At 36.3% G+C, this 25,407-nt stretch overlaps 1 protein-coding gene across 2 annotated transcripts in view; it reads left to right on the top strand.

The window, feature by feature from the left end:
* The window catches only part of Arl2 (ADP ribosylation factor-like 2), a 47,206-nt gene that overhangs the window by 14,496 nt on the left and 7,303 nt on the right, over positions 1-25,407 (top strand). The window contains exon 2 of one of the 2 annotated variants that reach the window (XM_069833325.1): positions 18,810-18,832. The exons of the other annotated variant lie outside the window; for it this stretch is intronic. Coding sequence (XP_069689426.1) covers positions 18,816-18,832 — 17 coding nt within the window. The 5' untranslated portion in view covers positions 18,810-18,815. The remainder of the gene's footprint in view (positions 1-18,809; positions 18,833-25,407) is intronic. 2 annotated transcript variants of the gene reach the window in all.

The following is a 25,407-nucleotide window of genomic DNA, read 5'->3' as shown; positions in this document are numbered from 1 at the left end:
GCATTATCATCTCATTCAGATGCTAGATAGCTATAGCAGTTGATAAAGCGTCGTAAAGTAACTAATTTAATAATATAATAATAATAATAATAATAAACCTCTTTTATTATCTGTTGTTATGATAAAGCAAAATATAAATGACACTGAGGAGGAAACACAGAATAAATATGGGGGGAAATGCCTGTTATTATTTGGTTGAGAAGCTTTTGTCATCCAGCCTGCTCTCAAAAAACTTGAAAGTTAGAATTTATAAAACAGTTATATTACTGATTGTTCTGTATGGTTGTGAAATTTGGACTCCCACTTTGAGAGAGGAACAGAGGTTAAGGGTGTTCGAGAATAAGGTTCTTAGGAAGATATTTTGGGCTAAGAGGGTTGGAGAATGGAGGAAGTTGCACAACGTAGAACTGCACGCATTGTACTATCACCTGACATAATTAGGAATATTAAATTCAGAGGTTTGAAAAGGGCAGAATATCTAGCATGTATGGGCGAATCCAGAAATGGATATAGAGTGTTAGTTGGATGGTCGGAGGGAAAGGACGTTTGGAGAGGCAGAAACGTAGATGGGAAGATAATATAAAAATGGATATGATGGTAGAGACTGAATTAATCTTGCTCAGGATAGAGACCGATGGCGGGCTTATGTGAGAGCGGCAATGAACCTCGGGGTTCCTTAAAACGCATTTGTAAGTAATTATGATCAATTTGTGAAAGGATCTACTCTATTTCGTAATTCTGTCCTTCTCCTTGCAAAAGTGTTTCCCATTTCACATTCAGCATTTTATCAGTTGGGAAACAAAAATATCTTTTGTCAGAGTCTTTGGTCCTTTATAATAATATAAATTAGTATTATTTTATTTCGTCCTTACACAGTGCAATAATTACCCATGCTGATGAAGATGCCCTTGCATAACAACGAAACATCCAGATGTGAACGTGCAATATAATAATAATAATAATAATAATAATAATAATAATAATAATAATACAGTCGTGTGATATCCATTACTATAGCGTATACAAAACACTATCGAATGATTAAATATGGAATGTCAATGAAATGCTGATAGCGAGATCATAGCTCCAACCATAACTTGTTATTATTTTAGACTAGCTTAGGATTAGGTAATGACTGAAAGTGCTGCATTATTTTGCTTCTCCGGAAAGGCAATAATTAGTTCATTAAAATAGTGTGAGTTCTGTAAGAATGTCCACAATCATAATGTGCTGTATTATTGCATACCACACTGCTGTGCCTTCTTAAATTACTTTATGAACATTAATATTTCAGAAAGTCACGAATTGCAGTGATGAGCGGCAATTAAGCCGGCAGTCAGTATACACATTTCGTAATGATGTTTGCCGTGCGATAACAGCCCTGGACCCGGTATTCCTCGTTCCTGAGAGTGCCAATCTTGAGAATACGATTCTAGGAACTGGCGTTATCGGCCAGCTAGTCTCGCCTACGAAAACGAGCGGGAGTAAGAGGCTGTTTGCCTGACTCTACAAGCATTAAAACAGAAATAATAGTGTAAAATTAAAAATAAAACGAAATGTAACACTTTATAGAAAACTACAAAGAAAATGCCGAAAATGACCTAAAAATGACACCAATCTCTTGAAACTTACTCCTATGCTTTTCTTCTTTGTTCTTGTTTAATTGCTTTCCTTTTTTCTATTACTCAATTTTGCTAGCTTTCTTATCTTTTTTCATAGATTGATTTAGTTTTTCCTTGTATTCATCACACTTTCCTTTATCTTTTAACTTCTGCTGTCACTTTCTCATTTATTCTGTACAAGATAATGGCATTGCTGCAAAATAAAGCAAGAATTCCAGATTTTTTTAAAACTGTGAATTGGGTGCTAAAAATGAAGTGATTTGGTATATTTCTTCAACTTTTATGTACATATATTAAAAATTCTTGTCGTTTTGAAAGAATTTCTTCTGATCATTACAAAAACGATCATGTTGTTGGAGGTTAGGTCTAAAAAATGCTGGTATTGTATTTTATTCAGTTATTTATACTGTAGCCTATTTCTGGAAGGCTTTGTTACATCTCTTCATATTCTAATTTAGGTCTGAGCGCGACTTTGCATAGAGTAGGTCATCAGTAACTAATGTTGCACAAATTTAAACTTAAAAAATGCTTAAGTTATGTACAGACCCAGAAACAAAAGCTGAAATCAGTGTCCTCTCTATTTTACTCAATATTTCTCGAGTAAATTACGTTTTTTGTTCATTTAAATGAAATATGATGACTTTAAGATAAACTTTTCCATGTTTCTAGTCACTCACGTTACAACTTAACCCTTAATTTTCAAGACTTGATAAAAGCTATAGCACAAAAATCAAGTGAAATTAAAATCTTGTGTTCACTTACCACATATTTTGTTAATATCCTCCACTGTGAGTGTTTCTTCTATTTATTATAAAAATGCTTGGAAATATATATTATATATATATATTGTGCCAGTACACCGTACTGTCTAAAATAAAAACTCGCTGTTACCATACTGATAAAAATATAGACTCGAAAACATTCATTATGTTCAACTAGTCCTTAATGCACTTTGAAATGGAGGATGTAAGATGTCTGAAAATATTTAACTTTGATATCTGGCATAAAAGTAACGGCTGACATCTCATATCCTATGCTCAAACGCTTGTAAATTCGTTTGTTTTGTCGAAAACCATGCTCTGGCACCTCAAGAATAGTTGTGATCTGCTAATTTAAAGCATGCAGATCGTCATGGTATTTCTAATTAATAGGCCTACTAATCTCAAAACATGGTTCCTCAAGACTGATGCCTCCAATAATAAGTAAAGAAATTCTAAATAAAGATCTAAATACGCAAGTTTAGCTAAAATTACGATGTCTGTTGATTTTTTGAGAATATGGCAGTAGTCTGTGATGATCTTATTATGAGAGATCTAACAATTCTAGAAGTTTAAAAGTGTACTGTACTGTTAAGGTCTGTGAATCTGTGGTACATTCGCCAGGATCTTATGTTGAGGAGGCATTCTCTGCTTCAAAACAGAAAGTTTTCAAAGATAATGAGCTACACAGCAGGACAAAGATAGTTGAAATAAACCTAGTCAGTTTTACAGAAGCCTGGCAGAAAACTTCAAGCAGGGGCTTATCAATCCCACACAAACATCCTACTTACATTGACAATCTAAGATTAGTAATACAAAATGGAAGACAGGTAAAAAAAAGATTGTTGAAAGATTTAACTTGTAAATACTAACATATATAATCTGAAGTGATGTATGCATCTCAAACTTGTATGAACATTTCCATCTTGAAGAGAAGTGAAAGTACATTCAGACCTTCAGGGAATATACTGACTTCAGTGTGAAACCACCAGAGCTTTGTAATTTGTTACATAGGCCTATAATAGATTCTATTCAAATTTCAACTTCAGAATGCGAAGGCGCATTAGTGAATGAACGATATCTGGACTAAGAAAAGGAATACTCTTCTAGTAAAAGAATTTCTAGGCTTTTGTTCCCAAAAATGTGTTGGGCCATCAGTGTCAGCATTTAACCCCAGAGGGGTCTGCAGAGGGGACTGCATGCCGATGAAATAACTTTGAAAAAGAAGTGCAGTACGAGTCCATATGGAATCTATTATAACCAAGGAGATTTCAACAGTACCCCTTAAAATTTTTATATATATAACAAAAATACTCAGATGCAACTGTTAGAACTACCTGTACAGATTATCAAGTTTCACATACAAAAGACACAAAATGCTTTGTTTAATGTTTATAATTTTGTGCTACTAATGTTCTCTCAAGTTTTTACCTTATGGAAATCAAACATTTGTTGAAATTCATTTGTTAAAAAAAAAAAAGTAAGAATTTTATTCTCTTTCTAATGGACATACCCAAGTGTTTTCGTAAAAGACTACTATTTTTCTAGACCAAACATACAATAGGACCTATATGGTATTGCTACAAAGTGGTTGTGATGTACGGAACATTTACCATGTGACTGAAAAGAAATCTCACGAAGTATAATTTATTTATCATGTATCATTTAAGGTTATCATTTACATACCATATATCACCACATCACTCGTAAGTTCCAGTAGGTGTAAAGGCGACATCAGGGTTGTAGATCTCCTGTTATGTATGTTGCAACATATTATGTGAAATCTTGGCAATGGCAGCAGATGCCTGATGTGGTCTTATACTAGTGGCATAAGCCTATTCATTAATGAATGTTGATCACATTGGCTAAAACTTCACAATATTCAGCTATCTGGAATAGCTCCTCTGCATGTAAGCCTGTCCACTACTGTAGGCCTATATTGTGCAGCCATAATATCTTCCTCTGACCCACTTCTCCTTTTCCTCTCAGTTTTAGCTTTGATGAATTGAGGCAGAATATATATATTTTTTTCGTAGGATGTGTCCAAGATGCGCTGTTTTTCTGCATTTGCACTTAGAAATACTGTAATTGGTGCAGCACTTTTCCATGAATATAGCTGTTTTCATACTAGTCGTTTTAGATATGTGTTTTAGGACATGAAATGAATCAAAATGAACACATTTTGTTGCACCTTTTTCTGAAATCCCATGTCTAATCAACACACTAATTCTGACTGGGATTTTGATGAAACTTGCTTTACCAGGTGACCTTACATGAATGGAAATGATAAGAAAAAGAATTTTTGTCTTCCGTTCAAAATTTATTACCAGTAAGTATTAATGTTTATATTTTTTTAATAAAAAAATGCTGCATTCTAAAGAAATTAATTACAATTTTCTCCAAAACCAGATGAGATACAGGTCTAGGGAATGCCTCATTTTAATGCTCTTTAATGAGCTTTAATTTGTTGTGTAACATAACAGGGGTTACAATATCAAATTTTTTCTTAAAAATCGAATAACACTTTAAAATTATATTTTCTCAAAAAATGGTGTTAGGCTATTTTATTTTAATTTCGAAAAATAGATCACAAAACTACTTTATACTATCATCTCATACCTCGCAAAGTTTCATTTTAGGATCATAATAGGATCAGGTGATATGAGGAGTATAAATTTCACTTCTAAGGAGAAATAGCTGGATTGAAAAAAAGAACTAAAAAAAAAAAAAACAAAGAAGTGTTTATTTATTTTCCCCCCTTTTTTTTTTATAAACCTTTTTTTCGCATTGATATATGGTAGAGAAAAATTTAGTCTTCTTTTTCATATTAATATATTGATACTCTGAAACATTATTTAATGTAGGCCTAATAGAAAGCTTGAATGAAATTGAGATAATTCTTTACAGTGTGTTACCAAAGGAAGACATATCTATTCATACCCACCTACTGACAAAAATACGTATATGCAAGGATACCAAAAGTCTAAACTAACCAAACCTAACTTGTCACTCTCAATGATACACGATCTTACGAAAACTCGCTTTCTGTCTACCTATACACACACAATAGTGTTCTGCCCAAGGACAGGTCTTTTACTGGAAACCCAACATTCTCAAATCTTTCCTATTTTCTGTCTTCCTTTTAGTTTCTGCGTATGATCCATATATCTTAATGTTGTCTATCATCTGATATCTTCTTCTGCCCCAAACGTTTCTCCCATTCACCATTCCTTCCAGTACATACTTCAGTAAGCACTTTATTCTCAGCCAGTGAACCAACTAATTCCTTTTTCTATTCCTGATCAGTTTCAGGATCATTCTCTCTTCACCCACTCTTTCCAACACAGCTTCATTTTTTATTCTGTCAGTACAGTTCACACACTCCATTCTTCTTCATAGCCACATTTAAAATGCTTCTAGTCTCTTCTCTTCACTTCGTTGTAATGTCCATGTTTCTGCTCCATACAGTGCCACACTTCACATAAAGCACTTCACTAGTCTCTTCCTTTGTGACCTGGTAGAGTGTAAGAGAAGGCCCTATGGCCTTAACTCTACCAGTATAAATAAATAATAATAATAATTATTATCATTATTATTATTATTAGTTCTTTTTTCAGAAGTCTGTAGAAGATGCTCCTTTTCCTAATAAAAGCTTCCTTTGCCATTGATATCCTCATTTTGACTTCCTGGCATCAGCTCATATTACTGCTTATAGTATAACGCAAGTATTTGAAGCTGTCAACTTGCTCTTCTGCCTCATTTAGTATTCGCAGTTTCTCTTTTTAATTTTTTTATTGACAACCATGGTCTTCGTCTTTGCATTTATCTTCATCACATACTGCTCACAGCAGTCATTTAGCTCCAGCAGCATAGCCCTTAGTATCGTCTTCTCTTTGCTAACAACACCATACCATCAGCAAATCTTATCCACTTTATTCCTCTTCTTCCTACTATCACTCCTCCCATATTCTGAAAAAAAAAAGTTCTTCACTAAATCTTCCAAGTAGATGTTGAACAGAGTAGGTGATAAAGGACATCCTTGTATTCCTCTCCCTATTTCACTTCCTTCTGACATTTCTTCTACTATCCTGACTTTGATTCGTTTTATATAAAGATTACTGAACAGCTTCCTGCCTTTCCAATCCACATTATCATCTTCAAGTTCCCCATCAGTTTGTTCCAATCCACTCTGTCAAACTCCTTTTCTAGGTTCACAGATACTATATACTCTTTATTCTTCTCTAGGTACTATAGAACCACGTTTAGTAGCGAGCTGGATTCACAAGTTCTGATTATGATGTAATCACGATAAGCGACATGTATTCATAACATTCTAGCGTACAAAAATTGCTCTATATCTGCAGCACAAGTATATTAGAATTCTTATGAGAACAAGACTACGCTCTATAGATGTAGTGGCAAGTTTTATTTATGATTATAAGTTAATTGCCGAAAGTGTCGTGTACCTGCACACATTCCTTATGATGTTATTGAACTTTAAGCAATGTAAAATACAAATATAGACATAGACTATCCAACTTGAATATTGTGTGAGTTAGCAGTTAAATGCCACTTTTTACATTCTGAAAAAAATATATATATATATATTCATAGTTTCCTGCCCAAGGGCATGTCTTTCAATCCAAACCCAGCAATCTCAAATCTTTCCTACTTTCTGCCTTCCTCTTAGCCTCTCCATATGATCCATGTAGCTTAATGTTGTCTATCATCTGATATCTTCTTCTGCCTGGAACTTTTCTTCCGTTCATTATTCCATCCAATGCACTCTTTTGTAGGCAGTTTCTTCCTAGTCAGTGACCCAACCAATTCCTTTTTCTCTTCCTGATCAATTTTAGCATTATTCTTTCTTCACCCTGTCTTTCCAGCACAGCTTCATTTATTATTCTGTCTGACCATTTTACATGCTCCATTGTTCTCCATATCCGTATTTCAAATGCTTCTAGTCTCTTCTCTTCACTTCGTAGTAATGTCCATGTTTCTGTCTCATACAATGCCACACTTCATACAAAGCACTTCATTAGTCTCTTCCTTAGTTCTTTTCCAGAGGTCCGCAGAAGATGCTTCTTTTTCTATAAAAGTTTCTTTTGCCATTGTTATCTTCCTTTTGACTTCCTGACAACTGCATATATTACTGCTTATAGTACATCCAAGCGCACGCACACACACACACACACACACACACACACACACACACACACACACACACACACACAGACAGAGAGAGAGTATAACTTATATATAAATGTTATTACTCTCACTTAAAACAATGTGTTTTTTATTCAAAAGGTAGGTGGCGAGTTTGGAGTTACTCGCTCCCTCAACCATTTCTCGAAGATGGAGTTCATTTCTTGGTGGTAGTCACCCGTAGTTGAGCCATCTTTATAAATGAGAAGACACCATCAAGAAATTCAGTTTTGAAAGCTATATCTACTATTATAAACCTTTTGGACTTGTTTCCTTCTAACATATTTTCCTTTCTGCTACCATGTTTGGAAAGTCAAATCAGTGTCTATCGAAGACTCATACAGATAATTTGTCTTTGCTCTACTCTGAAGCATTTAACTTACGTGATATTCCTGCAACACCAATCAATAATGTTCGGTCATTCTCGAATGAATCTTCAATCCTGTAATATCTTTCTCAGAAATCTCATAGTTTTTAGTATAGTATTAAAGAACATTACAACCTTCTTCTATCTCTCGTCCTGCTAAATGCAAACTGTGATGTTGCATAGAGTCAGAGATTTAATAAAAGATCTGTACATACTATGGAGCAGTAATGTTTTTGAACAGATGATACTGAATGTTATCTCAAGTTGGCATATCGCACATATAGGTTGCGAGGTTACCATCCATTTGCCCCACTTTTCCGCTCCCAGAATTAGCTACTAAACGTGGCATATCAATATCTTTCTCTGGTTTTCGTAGTAGTCCAGTTGCATCCCTTGTACCTTTTCCCTTCCTGAAGCCAAACTGCTCTTCTTCCAACCGTCCTTCCACCTTAGAATATAGTAAACATCGATTCAGTATTCGCAGGAGAATCTTCAAGTACAATTTCAGGTTGATAGTCCTGAACTCGTTACATATCTTGGCATTATTTTTCCTCAATGTTGGAAGCAACACTGTCTCCGTAAAATCTTCAGGCCATTCATCTTTCTCATATATTTCGTTGCATAATGATAGAATTTTCTTCTTGTCTTCACCCAGACAATTCACTAATTCAATGGAGATTCCATCAACTCCTGTTGCTTTTCCTTTCTTTATTTTCCTAAGCTGTAGTTCAACTTCTCTTAAAATAGAAAAACTCTTTTTCATCTTCTGATATGGCTGCTTTGTCTTCTATAACTAACTCATTCGACGATTCCCTGTTTTATATATCTCTTCTACATATTTCGCCCATATGTTTGGTATTCCATGTTTGTTATTTCATTTCCGATTTCGTCTTCTGTCAACCACATCACATGGATTTCCTGTTCTTATTTCGTTGGCCTACAGGTGAAACACACTAGTTTTGAGATAAAGGCTATTGAATAATTCGTTGATATGTAAACTGTAGCCTATTTGCTGCTATATTTACGAACATTTCAACAAATTTTCTTTGCAGGTATCACCATACATCTATATTAGTTATAATTTGCAGAAAGAAATTACTAATTGTTAATTATTTTATGTTATATATATTAAATTAATGAGAGGTGTTGATGACTTAATGTCTTTCTTCTGACAATGGCCACTTAGTGTGTTTCACCAGACTATTTTATGCAGTGGACATCTAATTTATGCAGTGGACATCTAATTTCAACAGTTGCTGTTGACTCTCCTGCTTAATGAAAATGGAAATACCTAATGTTTTAGTGTTGGTTGGTTAGTTGGTTATTTAACGACGCTGTATCAACCACGAAGTTATTTAGCGTCGAGATTGGTGATAGCAAGATGGTATTTGGAGAGACGAGGCCTAGGATTCACAGTAGATTACCTGGCATTCACCTTATGGTTGGGGAAAACCTTGGATGTTTTAGTGTTACTTTTCCCATAGTTACTGATATTTTATCCCAATATACAGTTTACGATATGTTCAGAAATAACAGAATTGTCTAATACATTGACATAATTGAAATTGTTTTGATTCGAAAACTATTATAGAATCGGTAATTCATTGAGAAAGTGAAAAAAGCTTCTCTTTCCAGACCCATTGGAAATAGAAAAGATTTAAGCAAATTACATTTAATTTAAATTATTTCTTTTGGAAACCAAATAACATATTTTATACTATTATTGATACAGAAAAATGCAAAATAATACCATTGATTCATGATTAAAATTTTTTTCACACATTGCAAGTCAAAATAAAAATATAATTATGTTTTCAATTACAGCATATTCCATTGTTTATCTAGTGACATATTTCTTGACTGCAAGTCAAGAGTAGGAGATTTAAATTATGTATCCTTAGTGGCTCTTTCTTTATCAATCACAGAATTGTCTTTCCCAGCTATATGAGGGTAAAAATCATCTTGCAATTTCTAGGCTTTTCATAAACCGTACGTGCTATGCACTGGTCTTTTTTTTAGGCTTGAAGAAATACAAATTGAAATAACTGCAAAATATTAATCGATAAGTGATGAGGCTAACTGATGCAACTGTTTTACTCTAGCACTCTTCTTTGTAAGCTAACTGGTGCAACATTTTTACTCAAGCACTCTTCTTTGTAAGCTAACTGGTGCAACATTTTTACTTGAGCACTCTTCTTTGTAAGGAAACTGTATTTCTTAAATATTCAGATTTAAATGCAAACATTTACGTTGGGTCGATTTTCTGGTGTTGTGACTTGAGACAACAAGAAAACTGTACAACAGCGTCAATGTTTTGTTCGCTAGTTTTATTTTTGGGGGGTATTTTTTTCCTTGTCTATCACTGTTACTAAAGTTCCCATTGTTACCTCTCCCCAAAAGTTTGATAGTAAATTACTGGTACGTATGTTTGAAGTGCACAGTCTTGCAAATTAATTGTTGGTACATTCTGATATTCTCTCCATTCATTCGGAAATAATATTGCTTGGAATTTGCACGTTTATTTGCTCTATCATTGCGGAGTCTACGCTCTTTAGGTATATCAATGACTACGTTATTTAAATTGAAATCATTTTGTCTGTCACAATTTTTCTCACAGAATTGTTTGCAATTTTCATTTCGTTGTTCTGAAATTTTACCAAAGCAGCCGTAAATTCATTTTGTGCAGTCAACAATTTTAGGAACTTTTGGTGAATGTGGTTTACCTCCTGTAATATTTTGTATTTTGTCTTCCTGAACCATCACCAGAGACATGTTGCTCACCTTCTGCTTCTACCACCACCTCTTCGTCACCTAAATACTCTTTTGATGGAGTTCTCACTTACTCATACGAACAATAAAATAATAATAATAATAATAATAAATCCAACTTCAAGCAACATCATCTTCTTGCCTCTTTAAACCACTGCAAATCGAGTTATTATCCAATAAACAGTAAAATAATATGCACACGCATGTTTTTAGTATAATCACAAATGAAAATGGGCATAAATAATAAGATATTTGGTGCAAATTTCCATTTTCGTAACCCAAACTTTTTCAGGGTAACCAATAATAGTTACGTGAAAAACATTAAGTCATGTATTAAATGTAAGGTTTTATTTCAATTGCATAAAACAAGACTGAAATTGACAGGTGAAATCCACTAACGGTCTTAGTGTGTTGCACGTGTTTATTTTCGTTCATTTCGCACTTAGTGGAAATTGAAACTATTGATTATGTCATAAAGAATTATAGCTACGGCATAAAGGACTTCACCAGACGAAAGATCACGAAATTTTACATAAGGAACATCCAAAACCTGAAATTACTAAAAAACTGACTTAGTGTGTTTCACCTGTAGGCCGACAATTTGTGAAGTCTAAACATTTTACTTCGTGGTGCATTGAATCAGATCTTCCTCTTCTTTCTGGATCCTCTGTTTCTTTACATTTCTCTTTCATCCTTCATCTTCCTTCACCTTATCACTTTCTCTTTTTAGTTCGTTGTTTAGTTTCCTGTAGATTCTTCTACCTTCTGTGTTGAAGATTTTTCAGCTTCTCCTTTCCTCCGTCTTCTTTAACATTTTCCCTGTGACCCAAGGTTCCTTAATTCTCACACCTTTTCTGTATCCTATTTTTTCTTCTGCTGTTATCTGTATACAGCTTTTTAGATGAGTCCAGTACTCATTATTATTCTCAGGTACTGGTATGGATTCTAATGTATTGGTTTTGTCTTGGAAATTTGAAAAAAATTTGCTTCAGATTTTCTTCTGTCCTCTTCGTTCTTCAATTTCTCCATGTTCAATTTCTTCATCATCTATCTTCTTCAGACGAATGTCTACTTCACCTATCAGCAAGACATTATCTGAATTAATAGCATTTTTTAAGCAATTTCGGAATCTTTCCTGTATCAGTATATAGTATGATATCTGTTTTCGTCCCTTGGGCATGTCCATGTGTTTCTTTGTTCATGTTGTTGAAATAATGTACGGTATTTCTAACAATCATTGCATTTCTTTTACAGTAATTCACCTGAGCTTCTCCTCTGTCATTTCTTTTTCTCATTCCATATTTTCCAGCTGTTCTTCTATCTTGTCCTTCTCTTACTACTGCATTCTAGTGGCCTATTAGAAGTACGCATGCTCCTTTCTTCTCCTTCTCAACAATCTCTTCCATCTTGTCATAACTTTCTTCCACTTTCTCGTCTGCTAATCCACTATGTGGCATGTAAATTTGCATTAGCACTAGTCTTTTTTCCTTCCCCAGTAGTCTCATCATTATGATTTGGTCATCTACATAATGCACTGATATCACTTCATCTTTCACACGTGGTCCCAATAATACACTAACACCATGACTTCATTTGCACTCGCCATTTGAATAAAACAACCTAAATTCATCACTCACCAACTCACCATTATTCTCCCCACCTCATTTCTGATATTCCCATCACATCCACTTTGTTTCTTCTGATTTCTTCCTTCAAGTTTTCCAACTTACCAGCTTGCAGAAGAGTCCTTATATTCCACGATCCAATTTTCAATCTTCTTTTCTTCTCTATGTTGGGTTGCTTCATAATGTGTCCTTCTCCAGCATCCCTCTCCCGGACATTCGAATGGGGAGATGTTTGCATCCAGAATCTTTTACTGTGGAAAGACTCATTATGCAATGTTTGCAGTTTTTCTTGGGAAAGATGAATGCAGTAGCTTCCTGTTGCTTTCCGCACACCACTCTCTCTTTCGCATCTTAAAAAGATTCCAGGGGGCCCCAGTGTGGAGGTGAGGAGTGGATTTGACTAATTAGGCCCTGTACCTACCAAAAAGTTTACATGTGATCCCCCCAATCTCTTTGTCAGCCACCACTTTCACAACAATCTTCCACCCTTATTTTTGCTGTGAAATTGGTGTCGCTACTCAACTTTTCTTTTGTATACGATATGTGTCACTCGACTAGAAGCCAAGTACGAGGCGCATCTAGAAAGTAAGTTTCCCGATTTTTTCCCCTTGAAAGTAAACGTAATTAGCCGTGTCAATTGCACATGCGTAACAGATCTATGACGTATCAATCATATGCCAGCCGGACAGGTCCCTCCTGGTGCCAGTAGCGTGGCAGCAATGGTCCGAAATGGAAGCTCTTATTCCTTCTCCCGCCGCCTGCGAGGTTCGGTTGGTGATAAAGTTCTTTAATGCACAAAGCATTGCGCCAGTTGAAATTCATCGGCAGCTCTGTCAGGTCTATGGGCCGAATATCATGAGTAAGCAGATGGTGCGTCGCTGGTGTAGGCAGTTTTCCGAAGGTCGTCAAAGTGTCCATGATGAAGAGCGCAGTGGGTGACCGTCCCTCATCAATGATGATCGTGTTGAGCTGGTGCGGCAGTGCATCATGGAGAACCGTCGCTTCACGTTTACGGAGCTGAGGAGCCATTTTCCGCAGATATCGCGATCCTTGTTGCATGAGATTGTCACTAAGCACCTGCTGTTCAAAAAAGTGTGTGTCAGGTGGGTGCCGAAAAACCTGACACCCGAACACAAAATGCAACGTTTAGGAGCAGCAGTGACATTTCTGCAACGGTATCACGATGACGGCGACGAGTTCCTCGACAGGATCGTCACGGGCGATGAGACTTGGATTTCGCACTTCACCCCGAAAACCAAGCAGCAGTCTATGCATTGGCGGCATAGTGGATCTCCGGTCAGGACGAAATTCAAACAAACGCTGTCAGTACGGAAAGTGATGTGCACGGTGTTCTGGGACAGGAAGGACATTCTGCTCATTGACTTCCTTCCAAGAGGTGATACAGTGAACGCTGACCGTTACTGTGGAACACTGCGAAAATTGCAACGTACCATTCAAAACAAGAGGTGTGGAATGCTTACTGCAGGTGTTGTGCTCCTCCATGACAATGCTCGTCCACATAAGGCTCGGTGCACAGCAGCTGTTTTGACGGAATTTGGCTGGGAGTTATTTCATCATCCACCCTACAGTCCTGATCGTGCTCCTGATCTTGCACCTCAAGAAATTCCTGTCCTCCGGTGAGCATTTTGGCAACGATGAAGAGCTGAAGACGTCTGTCACATGCTGGTTCCATTCACAGGCAGCAGAGTTCTACGACAGAGGGATACAAAAGTTGATCCCATGATACGACAAGTGTCTCAATTCTGGTGGTGGCTATGTTGAAAAATAGCTGAAACATTGCTGTACCTGTTGCCAATAAATGTTTTCCTGAAAGTGTGTGTTCTTTTTTTTTAAAAAATAGGGAAACTTACTTTCTGGATGCGCCTCGTACTTAAAATTGTATCTTAATGTGGTAGCGCAATTGTAAAGAAATTACTTAAATTGAAAATCATGTTAATGATCATGTTAAATATGGTCATACTTATTACTTACCATATTATATTTGATCATTTGTAATACAACATTCAGTACTGTCACTCGTCTCAAAATTGACTCACTATGCTCACTCACTTCTCCTTGCTTACTAAAGAGCTCCCTCGACATGCATAATTGCCATTCTCCAATTGCTGTCGACTGCATTCTACTGGTCTTGCCCTCTACATACTAGATGGAGACAAGAAGTAAATGTCAATAACCTTCATTCTGCACTTAATGACTTCAACAAATCAAAACAGATTCTTCAGTCCTTAAGGAATAATAACATTACTAATCAGTTATGATTTAATGTCTCCGTATATTTAGTCATTTGGTTTTAATCTATTGTATTTTATAGATAGGTCGCAATAAGACCAAGCAGTTAAATAACCTTAAATAAAGTACTGAGTGAAAAGAAATACAGAATGCTTTTTTGAGAACACAAAAAAAATTAAGTGTTATCACTGACATTAAACGCTTTGAATAAAAACAATAAGTTTAGAGTCCATTTCACTTCCCAGAGCTGAAGATGCTTGAGCAATCCAAAATTGTTCAGTTATGGGGAATACAATTACGACAATTTTTTTTGTAATGTATTAACAGTATATGTTACATAAATTTAGTAAAGACTCAAAATAAATCTTTATTTTTTTAGGCCAAATAATAATCCACATTTTGTTTTACTAAAATGAAAATAGGTCCATGAGCTGTGACAATGAATATTACTGTCGTATACTTTAAAGAAAAATTGCTTGCCAGGGGAATTGAACCTGTGACCGTTTTGCACAATAGCAGCGCGCCCCAAGCACCTGAGCCATTCAATGAAGATGAAAACAGTAACCAACTGTGTGGCTGTTCAACTGCACAGGTGGTTTTGGGTTCAAGGAATATGCACCGATGCTCTGGAGTGAACAAGGCTCTGAAATCAGCTACAAGGGTCGGTCCGGTTTTTTTTGCCAGTACTGCATTTGTTTTAAATCTCTCGTTTAGTGAAAGCTTTGAAGACATTTGTATGTTCAACCAAGTCAAAAGCTTTGTTGTATTCAATGAATGCTATGTACAGTCTCAGGTTGAACTTGGTTGCCTTCTCAAGTATCTGATACACAGTCTGTACTATATCCTGTGCTGAAACCCACTTGTTTGGGCAGTTGATTCTTGTCTAAGATCTTTGTTAGTCGCTTAGTTAGTATTTTGGAGAACAGTTCATATAGATTAGATACTAGACTGATAGGTATGTAGTTATTTTGGTTGTCTTTAGTTCCCTTTTTGTGCAGCAGTATTATTGTGTTCTTTTTCCATTGTCTTGGGATTTCTTCTGTTTCCAGAATTCTATTGAATGTAGTTAAAATCGGATTAACTATTGCATCTAAACTCCATTTAATATACTCATTTCGTATCCTGTCTTCCTCTGGCATTTTCTCGTTCTTCAATTCTTTTATGGCACAGCATATTTCACTTGCTAGATTGGGAAGAACTGGGTCATTATTTGTGTACGTGCAGGTACTTCGGTTGCAGGTTGGTGGTAGGTTTCGTATTGTAGTTGAGTATAGACTCTTGTAAAATTCCGTAGTGGCTGCTGCAATGTCACCTCTCGGAGATATACGTTGTCCTGAGTTCCCTCTTACCCCTAGTATCCACTGCTTCTCCTGGTATAATTGTTTCTTAGCTTTCCTGGTAGACTTGAAGTTTTCAATTGTGTTGTGTGTTATGTGGGATCTGAGTTCTCGAAGGTCTTTCCGGATTTGTCTCTTTGTCTAGTTCTTTGTATTCTATTTTGTTTCTTTCTGAGTCGTCCCTGCAGTGACTTAACATTGCTCTCTGTTTGATTAGTGCGATTGTTTCCTGGCTAAGTTTGTACATCCACTGAAATCTGGAGACCATTAAGACGGATTAAAACAGAATCACAAGGTATAGATGGCATCATTCTTTTGAATAAAATAATCAACATTATACTTCCTATACTGGCGTATATATTCAATTCTTCACTCATAATTGCCACATATCCTAAAATTAAAAAAAAAAAAAAAAAGCCCTCCCGATTCTTCTTCTGCTCTTATCGAATTTCGACCAATTAGCATTCCTTTTGCCCTCTCAAAGGTTTTGGAATATATTGTCACAAGCAAATAACAGATTATCTTAATTCTTATAATCTCTTAAATCCCTTCCAGTCAGGCTTCAGGTCTGGGCACAGCACAACTACAGTCCTTCTCAAAATTACTGAAGATGTACCTGAAGCAATGGAACAATTGACAGTTGACAACATTAACATTACTTGATTTCAGCAAGGCATTTAATTCAGTTGCCATAGATATCCTTTTCAGCAAGTTATGTGTATTATGCTTCTCTGAGAGCAATATCCCTGGATGGAATCTTATCTTTGCGGTCACTTACAAAGTGTTTCTCTTATTGATCAGTTTTCATATGACTCATCATGGTTCTGTTTTAGGACCTTCTTTTATAACCACAGCGACGTAGCCTGGAAAGTTCGAATTCGCGATTTTTCCACTTCGACGGACTTCTCGGCCTCTCTAGGCAAGCAGAAGATGCGCGCGCAAACTCCCTCGCCGCGTAGGCCCTTTCCCCTCAGTGCTCCGTGGAGCCCGCGCGATCTGCTCTCTTGCGGGACGCTGGCTGGTCGTGAGTTCGAATCTCACGTGGGCGTCACAATATTCACAGTGCAAATAGTGAACACCGATGGACAATTGCTCTGTACCAGTGATGTCAGTGGTCTCATCAGCCAGTACTGAGAAAAAAGATGAATATTTTACCTCTTCAATTAATTTTTTTAGTACATCAGCACAATGAATTTAAATACTATTATAGTCACAATCATGCCATGGTATGAAAGAAAAATTTCACAACCTCGAGCGGGATTCGAACCTGCGACTTCCTGTACTCCGGTCAGGCACTCTACCACTGAGCTATCGAGTTCGTCTCACGCCAAAGGCTTGGAATTATCCTTTCATACTGGCGACTCTGTTATAGAGTACTGTCCATAGCTTCTGATCTAGTCAGCACTGCTTATGGGTGGGAAGAAACTTTAGGTATATACGTCATCCAACATCGTAAGATGAAGATTACATCAGCACAAGTTTCAATTAATTCATTTTGGATCTGTTGTGATATGTACAAACAGTTTTTTGCTCCTGATTTCAAATGTTCCTTCAAAACTGTCTCTGGATTCCATTCTAAAATGCAACAGATCAGTAAAAACAGAGCCCTCATTCCTTTTCACCCTGTTCTCTTTAACTTTCTTGTGATATGCAGAATGCAAAGCTCCGTGAACATTGACTTGTTTTCTGTCCATAACATTCTGAAAACTTCTGGAAGGCGCAAACTCCCCACAATGCCACTGACTTGCTGCATGAGCTTGTGCAGTTTCGTGAAACTTATGATATTTAAGGCAAGGGGAGCCAGAGTCGAAACAACACACGCACTCAACAAAGAGGCCCTTTTAGCAATAGCAATGACCATGGATATGTTGTCAGCCATTCAGATCGAAATGCCCGTTTTGCCACATCCACTTATTTTTAAAATTGTATGTTTGACTTGTAGCCCAAGACTTTATAAATAATTTTAGACGATTTTCATCATTAGCAGAAGAATTCGAATTCAATAGACGAATTTCATCATCAGCAGAAGAATTCGAATTCAAATATAACCCAATGTCCAATTTTTCCAATTGTTGATTGAATCGATAAACACTCCAATCCAAATGGAGAGCAGGTTGTTTAATTGTAATATTTGTAGTTGTAGAGTTGAAACAGTTCGTTGAGGTTTCTTGTTGATAATCCCCAACCCTACTGGTACTTGGAGTTGGAATTTGAATGCGTATTGTAGATGTATTATCAGTCTTTTGTTTTTTACACAAAAAAAGTCTTATGTCACTCATCAATGTCAATTTCATTAATTCCTCAACACTAAAACAGCATACTGTATGTGCATAAATATTCACACACTACTTGTGTATCTGCAGTACAAAAGCGAACAACTATTGTTTACATTAAACAGAGAAAACAGTCTTTTATTAGTAGGTAACTATGTACATTGCACGTAACGTGTCTGAGTACTAAGTGATGGTAACGACACGCAACATTGTTGCCAACAAAAAAATTCAGATTTCCGCTACGAATACATTGAAAAAAATATACAGAAAGGGTGTGATGAAGATCAGGGTAGCCGTGCTATAATGGGCTAATATTTAGTGTGGCAAATTCAAATGCTCTAACCTTAAATTACTGATCTTGAATATAGTGTACTTTTTTGTGTGCTGTCTGCACCCCCTTGGAATTAATTCTGCTGGCACCTATGCTCATGGCCTTAACTCTGCCAGAATAAATAAAGTATTATTTATTATTATTATTATTATTATTATTATTATTATTATTAATAATAATAAAGTCTAGTGCGGGAGAATGATTGAAACTTTAACATTTAGTTTTTTAAGGGAGAATATTGTTTTTAACAGCTGCTTTTTTTTTCATTGTAGTCTACTATGGGAAAAATAAAAGGGTAAGAATTACTATACCGTAATCGTTTTTTATATTTATTCAACTGACCAAACCTAAAAATTTTGACATTTCATTTTAGATGTACATATTTGTATAATTAAAGTTTACTTATTAAGATTTTAGATGCCAAGACGATGCTGTGTTCCCCAATGCAAGTATAACTATGTTAGTACATTAAAATCATGCATGCATATAATGTTTTCATTCCCCAAAGATGAAAATAGAAGAGAAGTATGGATTCGTGAAGTACCTGGAAAAGATAAGCTGTGTGCATCAAATCAACCACTTCGACGGAAAAGATGTGATTCTTTATGACAACTACAGATAACCTATTGGTACTCTTACGAAATTACTTCTTAGGTATGCTAAACTTTCGAACAATGCAGTGCTCTGTAAACTCCAAAATGAAAAACATAGGCCTCATCTAAATTCTAGAAGAGAGGTCATAGAAAAGATTTAATAGCTTTGTGGAAGAATTTCCTGCAAATTTACGTCTGTGAAAATGTTTTTTTTTTATAACAAAATGATGATTGTGTGCGGCTATACAAATTAAAGTATGATGTCATTGAAACACTAAGTTGATAGTGGATTAAGTGTAGTAAATAGGTTATTACACATGTAATATACTTGGCACATGGTTCCATTAGGTGTTGATTTGACATGAAATGACTGAGCACATTTATCCCTTTTTATCCCCTCTAAGCTTCAGCAGTTTTTTTCTTTCACATTTTATTTAAAAATTGGACAGAAAAATAAATGATTTCACAGTTCTGCATTTTGAAACTTTTTTTCTGCTGACTTAGATCTGATAGGTGATTCTTATCAGGTTTTTCCTTCTGAACTCGGAACTGACCTCCATATTGCTCCAACATGTCAGAATTTTTCACAAATCACAAAAAACGGAAATACGAGAAAGTTTTATTTACAGATAAATATATCTTGTTTATGTTTGTTAAGTATGCATAAATGAGAGTTGATGATAAAATTGGAACTAATAACTGAATAATAAGCTAGTAGTATAAATTTATCTTATGTAACTTGCCCTGACCATATTGATAGCTCACTCTGCTTGAAATTTCTGTTTTCCTGACTTTATGGAAGTGGTACCGGTACTGAAGAACAGTCTCTCTTAAGCATTCAGCAGTAATCAGCCATCATACTTACATTCCACTTCTCTTGGTATCTAGTTTCCATTTGTTTTATGTCCCGGTGAAACCTTTCGCCATGTTCTTCACTGAAAGCACCTAGATTTTCAGGAAAATAACCCAAGTGGGCATGCAAGAAATGAACCTTTACATTCATATTGTAGCCCAGGATTCTGAAACTCTCCCACATATTTTCTACAATTTCTTTATAATTCCCTAGGAAATTTTGAACTACCATTTTGAAATCATTCCAAGTGTTTTTCTCCATATCGTTCATCACATTTACAAATTCACTGTCTAACATTAACTTGCGTATTTGGGGACCTACAAAAATTCCTGCTTTCAGTTTTTCATGAGTAAGTGAAGGAAATTTATCACAAAGATACCTAAAATAAGCGCTGTTTTTGTCCAAAGCTTTAGTAATCTGCTTCATAAGGCCTAGTTTAATGTGGTGGTAACAAAACTTTGGGTGGGTCTATCAATGGTTCTTGAACAATATTTTTCCACTGTTTCCTCTCCCAGTGCGTAGACCTAGCCCCACATCCCACTCACATAGGAAATATGGATGTTTCGTAAAACTGCTTTGTTGATCTAATAATAAAGCAATAACTTTAAAATCTCCACAAATGGTCCGCTTATGATTCCGATAGTCTTTCTGCAGTAACAGGCTTAAAGGCCCTGTCAATGTAAAAATAAAGGTTTTGTTTAGAGAAATATAACAGTGAAAACCGCAAGTTTCTATGATGCTCCGGTCTCTCAAAACTGTGTGTATAATGATACACCAGCTGTAGTCGTGACGTCACAACTCCAGGTAGTTCACTGCGATTCTTCCTTAGAGCTTCACTCAGTAGCGTTTCGTACGGTGAAGCAACTAGTGTCATATTATTTTATAGATAAGTTTGTGTGCTATTATATCGGAAATGCCTCATTGATGTGTTTTTGGGTGTTCAAATACTACAAACACAGATCTTGGAGTAAGTATTCATGTATTTCCTAATCGCCAAAGATCACCGATTAGATTCAAAGTGTGGGTGAATTGAATAAATCGGCGTAATTTCGAACCCACCTGGAATTCCATTGTTTGTTCTGAACACTTCACTCCAGAAGATTTTGGAATTAAATCCTGGCTTAGCAATTAACTTCTCCATATCAAAACAAGTAGACCGGTTAGAGAAGTGCAATCCCTTCTTTAAAATTGAAACTGGGTGAAATTAACGAACATCATCAAAGTCAGAGAAAGATTGGTGTATATGTAAGGAAGAAGATGATATAACGAGCAATAGACTAGTCATTTACAAGTTCATGCAACGAACTTTGTGAGACAGTGTACAAAGAAGCAGGGACCAGTGATATCCAAGAACAACCCAGTGATGATGCCAATTTAAACACATGTACAAATTGCAATGAATTAGGTGTCCAATGTGAGCTGGGAAGTGAAATTTTCAGGGGTATTTCAAACTGTGAAATTTATGAAAATGATTGGGTAAATGATATGGATGGTAAATGATACGATTCCGAGGTGGTCTGTCTGCAATCCGTTTGTGCATCCTTCCTTTTAGTGTGGCCCACGCATTTTCGATAACGTTCATATCAGGTGAAAGGGGAGGCAGAGCAATCTCTCCGATCTCTGGCCTCTCCAACAAACATCTCCGAACGCCCATCGATTTGTGTACTGCGTAATTATCCTGGAGGAACAATAATGGTCCATCTGGACAACATTCACAGACGGAAGGGTAAAACACGTACTGCAAAATATGAATATACTGATCTGTGCACAGAGTCCCATCTATCCGCTGTAGCATTCCTGCTCTGTCTCGAGACATCTACCCCCAGAACTTGACGCTAATGTGTCCTTGCTTTGGGTTTGGAACCACATAAGCACGACTGTGCGGTAGGCCAGCCTCGCAATAGATACGAACAGGTCCTGCATAACTAGTCGAGATCTGGGATTCATCGGTGAAGATGACTCTTCTCCAATCAACCCCATCTAGACTGTTAGCATATGTCAGGTGGTCTATGGCTTGCTCCTCTGTAAGAGTTTGTTTATGAGCAGCCCTATAGTTCCTAATACCCGCAGCCTTAAGGCGATTTCCAACCATCTTACGGCCTCCAGGGAATCGAGAGGCAGTTCGTAATTGACTTGCAGACATAAAAGGATTACGCTCACGAATTCGGAGCAATGCCCTGTCCTCTCTTCCCGTTGAAACTCTCGGACGCCCAGATCCACAGCGTCTTTAACTCCCCCAGTTTCTAGGGAGCCCACCTCTTCGCAGTAGTTTTTGCCATTCCCAGCCTATCTGCAGCTTGAGATATGGAATATCCGTCATCTAGCAGAGCTGTAAGTCTGATACGTGTTTCTCTAGCAGTGGCCATTTTGAGGAGAATCTGTTCATAGCATTCTGTAGCGACTACAAATTTGTGATAAGGTGCAACATATAACGTGATTTAGTAGCGAGTTTCTCAATCCAGTTATACTTGAATTAAGAGATGTAACAGAAACGTTTGTTTTCACAAGTAATGCAAATTACGTGAAATTAGTTCTAAATTAAAGCTACTCGGATGTAGTCTCCTTTTAAATCACTTGTTGTGTGACAGACTCTCAAGGAACGTTGGTTCTCAAGTGATTCCGTAGCACAGTGACAGCACGATAGACTGGTGGACTTTCGTGGTTCGAATCCTGCCTGGGAAGGAAACTTTTTTTGTTCCTTATTCAAATTTATTCCCAATACTTTTCCATTGTAGTGATATTTTACTACTTAATTAACTTAATATTCCCAGAACATGAATTTTACCAGCTTATTTTCTAATGGCTTTCGAAATGAGCTATGTCAGCAGTCGAAAAATACAACAATTTCAATAGATTACTCGCTATCTTGTGAATGCGGGCGTGGCATGCACAGTGGCTCATTTCGGGGACTTTGATTCTGTCGGTCCGGATTTTTTTTGTTACTACTGTACATATCATAAATAAAAAATTTCGGAATTAAATATTGTATTGAAATTGTAGCGCAACTGGCACTTTTGAAAGTGAGATTTCACTGGGTAAATATTTCATTTTATACAATTAATTCTTCCCATGTCACACTTTGGTACTTCTTCAACATGAAGGATGATGCAGTGTAATTTTTACATACAAGTTAAATCATCTATAATGACATGTAATTATTCACTGCAAGTGTGGTCAATACGTAATGCTCAACATGTAAATACTTTCGTAAACACCATGATAAGCAATGGAATAAAAATTACTTTCAGATTCAAAATCTACATAATAGTACAAACAAAAAAAATTTAACCATTTTTCTCTGAAATTTTTTCTGCGTACAAATTCCATGACAAAACTGTCAGTACGTAACGGCGCATTTTCCTCTGACTCTCCTGCTTGGTCAGAAATAAGTGTGTAGTTGCTGTTAAGGCTAAGTCTATATCAGTGTATTAAACAAGATTTCTGTTACGGCAAAATTATCAGCACAAAGACAACGTGAATTTAGGCAACGTATAAAGGAGCAGGACCGATATGAAGAATGGAAAGAAAAAGAGAAAGTCAGAATTAGGAAGAAAAGAGCTGCACTCAGAAAAACTAAAAGTGGAAGAGAACAACTTAAAGCAAGGAATAGAGAGCATAAACAAGCTCAGAAGTTGAGGGACAAATTGAGAAGAACTGAGGAAGGTGATGATATTGCTGACATTGCGACACCTAAAAAAGGATTTAAAAGCAGAGAGCAGTATGGAAAATGCAGAAAACGAGTTGAAGAAGCACTGCCCAACTCTCCAACCAAACGAAAAGAACTCATTGCTAATTTAGCATGTAAGGAAAGCTTAATAATCAAGAAAACAGAGGAACATAAGACGAAAAACCAACTTCCGGACAACATTCACATAGCAATTCTCCATGTATATAAGGATGATACGATATCATACCAAGCTCTTGTGAGAGAAGATTTCAAAAGGGTTCGTATTAATGATGAAATCCAAGAAGTCCGCATTAGATATTTATTGGTGTCAGTGAAAGAAGCAAATAACTATTTCTATAGAACAGTGATAATATGTGTGTGAATTTTTCTAAATTTGCAGAATTACGTCCTCCTTATGTGCGTCTACAGAGCAACATTCCCCACAATGTATGTACCTGCATAATACACGAAAACATTACATTTCTTCTCAAAGCCTTGCACAAGAAGCATGTAACTGTTAAGATTGAGTTTTGCAAGTTTATAGGTCAAATGATGTGTGATCAGGATAGAAGTGAATGTATGCAATTAGACTGTGAGGAGTGCCCACTGATAAGTGAAATAGACATAACAGACGAACAGGCTAATTCATCATGTGAGTGGAATCAGTGGACAATAAGTGACAGAAGATCCCAAATTGAGGTGAAAGAAGGTTCTGTTATTGATTGCATAGAACAGTTTTGTGGTCATCTTCCCCATTTCTTAAACCATGTGTACCGGTATGTGAAAAGGCAGCAGTCACGAACATTTAAATGTTCTCGAGAAAATGTTGATAATAATGAAGCCAATATACAAATTGACTTTTCTGAAAACTATACCTGCAGGGAACAAGACGAGATACAAGCTGCCCATTGGAACAATCGTCGGATCTCAATTTTTACAGTTGTTGCTTGGTTTAAAAGGGAGTTGATAGTGAGATTCAAAAACAGTCCTTTGTGCTCTTGTTTCTGATTGTCTGGTACATGATAAGTATGCTGTTGACATTTGCATAAGAACAAATTTTTTTTTTCAGAACTTATTCAAGTTCTTCCCAACCTAAAACAAGTCAAAATGTTTTCTGATGGGGCTGCAAGCCATTTCAACAGAAGTTTACCTTAAGCCATATGACGTACTTGTCCAAAATATTTGGATTTCCTGTAGAATGGCACTTCTTTGAATCGTACCACTGGAAAGGGGTGTAGATGCTATTGGAGGGCATGTAAAAGGGGATAGCATGGTTGGCTGCAAAATCTAGAAATACAATACAAAATTCTAAAGAATTTGTCCAAGTTGTGAGCAAGAAAAGCCAGTACATTAATATCCAGGAAGTGTTTCAAGCTGATAGAGAAGCTGCAAAAAAGTTTCTGGACAAAAGGTGGAACACATTCACCTATACCAAGAACTCAGAAAGTTCACTATGTAAGGTTTAAACACAATAGAATCATATGGTGAGTCAATAAGAAAGGTCCACAAATTTAACAGAATGAAGTAAAAAATTATGTGTGGAATAGGCATGTATTTTATTTTTTGATGAGCTTCCTGCTTAATGGGTTTCTGCAGCATATAATGGTGTAATGGACGTGTGTGTGTTGTTTTATCTCAGTGACAGATAGACTGAAGGCCAAGATTTAGTTTCATATACTTAACCTACAGGTCAAAGCAGCATTGTTGAGTGCATTTCTGTGACTGATAAGCTTGGACGTGTTACAAGTGTTAGAACA

The sequence above is a fragment of the Periplaneta americana genome, chromosome 8 (genome assembly GCF_040183065.1).
Source record: "Periplaneta americana isolate PAMFEO1 chromosome 8, P.americana_PAMFEO1_priV1, whole genome shotgun sequence".
NCBI lineage: Eukaryota > Metazoa > Arthropoda > Insecta > Blattodea > Blattidae > Periplaneta > Periplaneta americana.
This window is presented reverse-complemented; position numbering and strand designations above follow the sequence as displayed.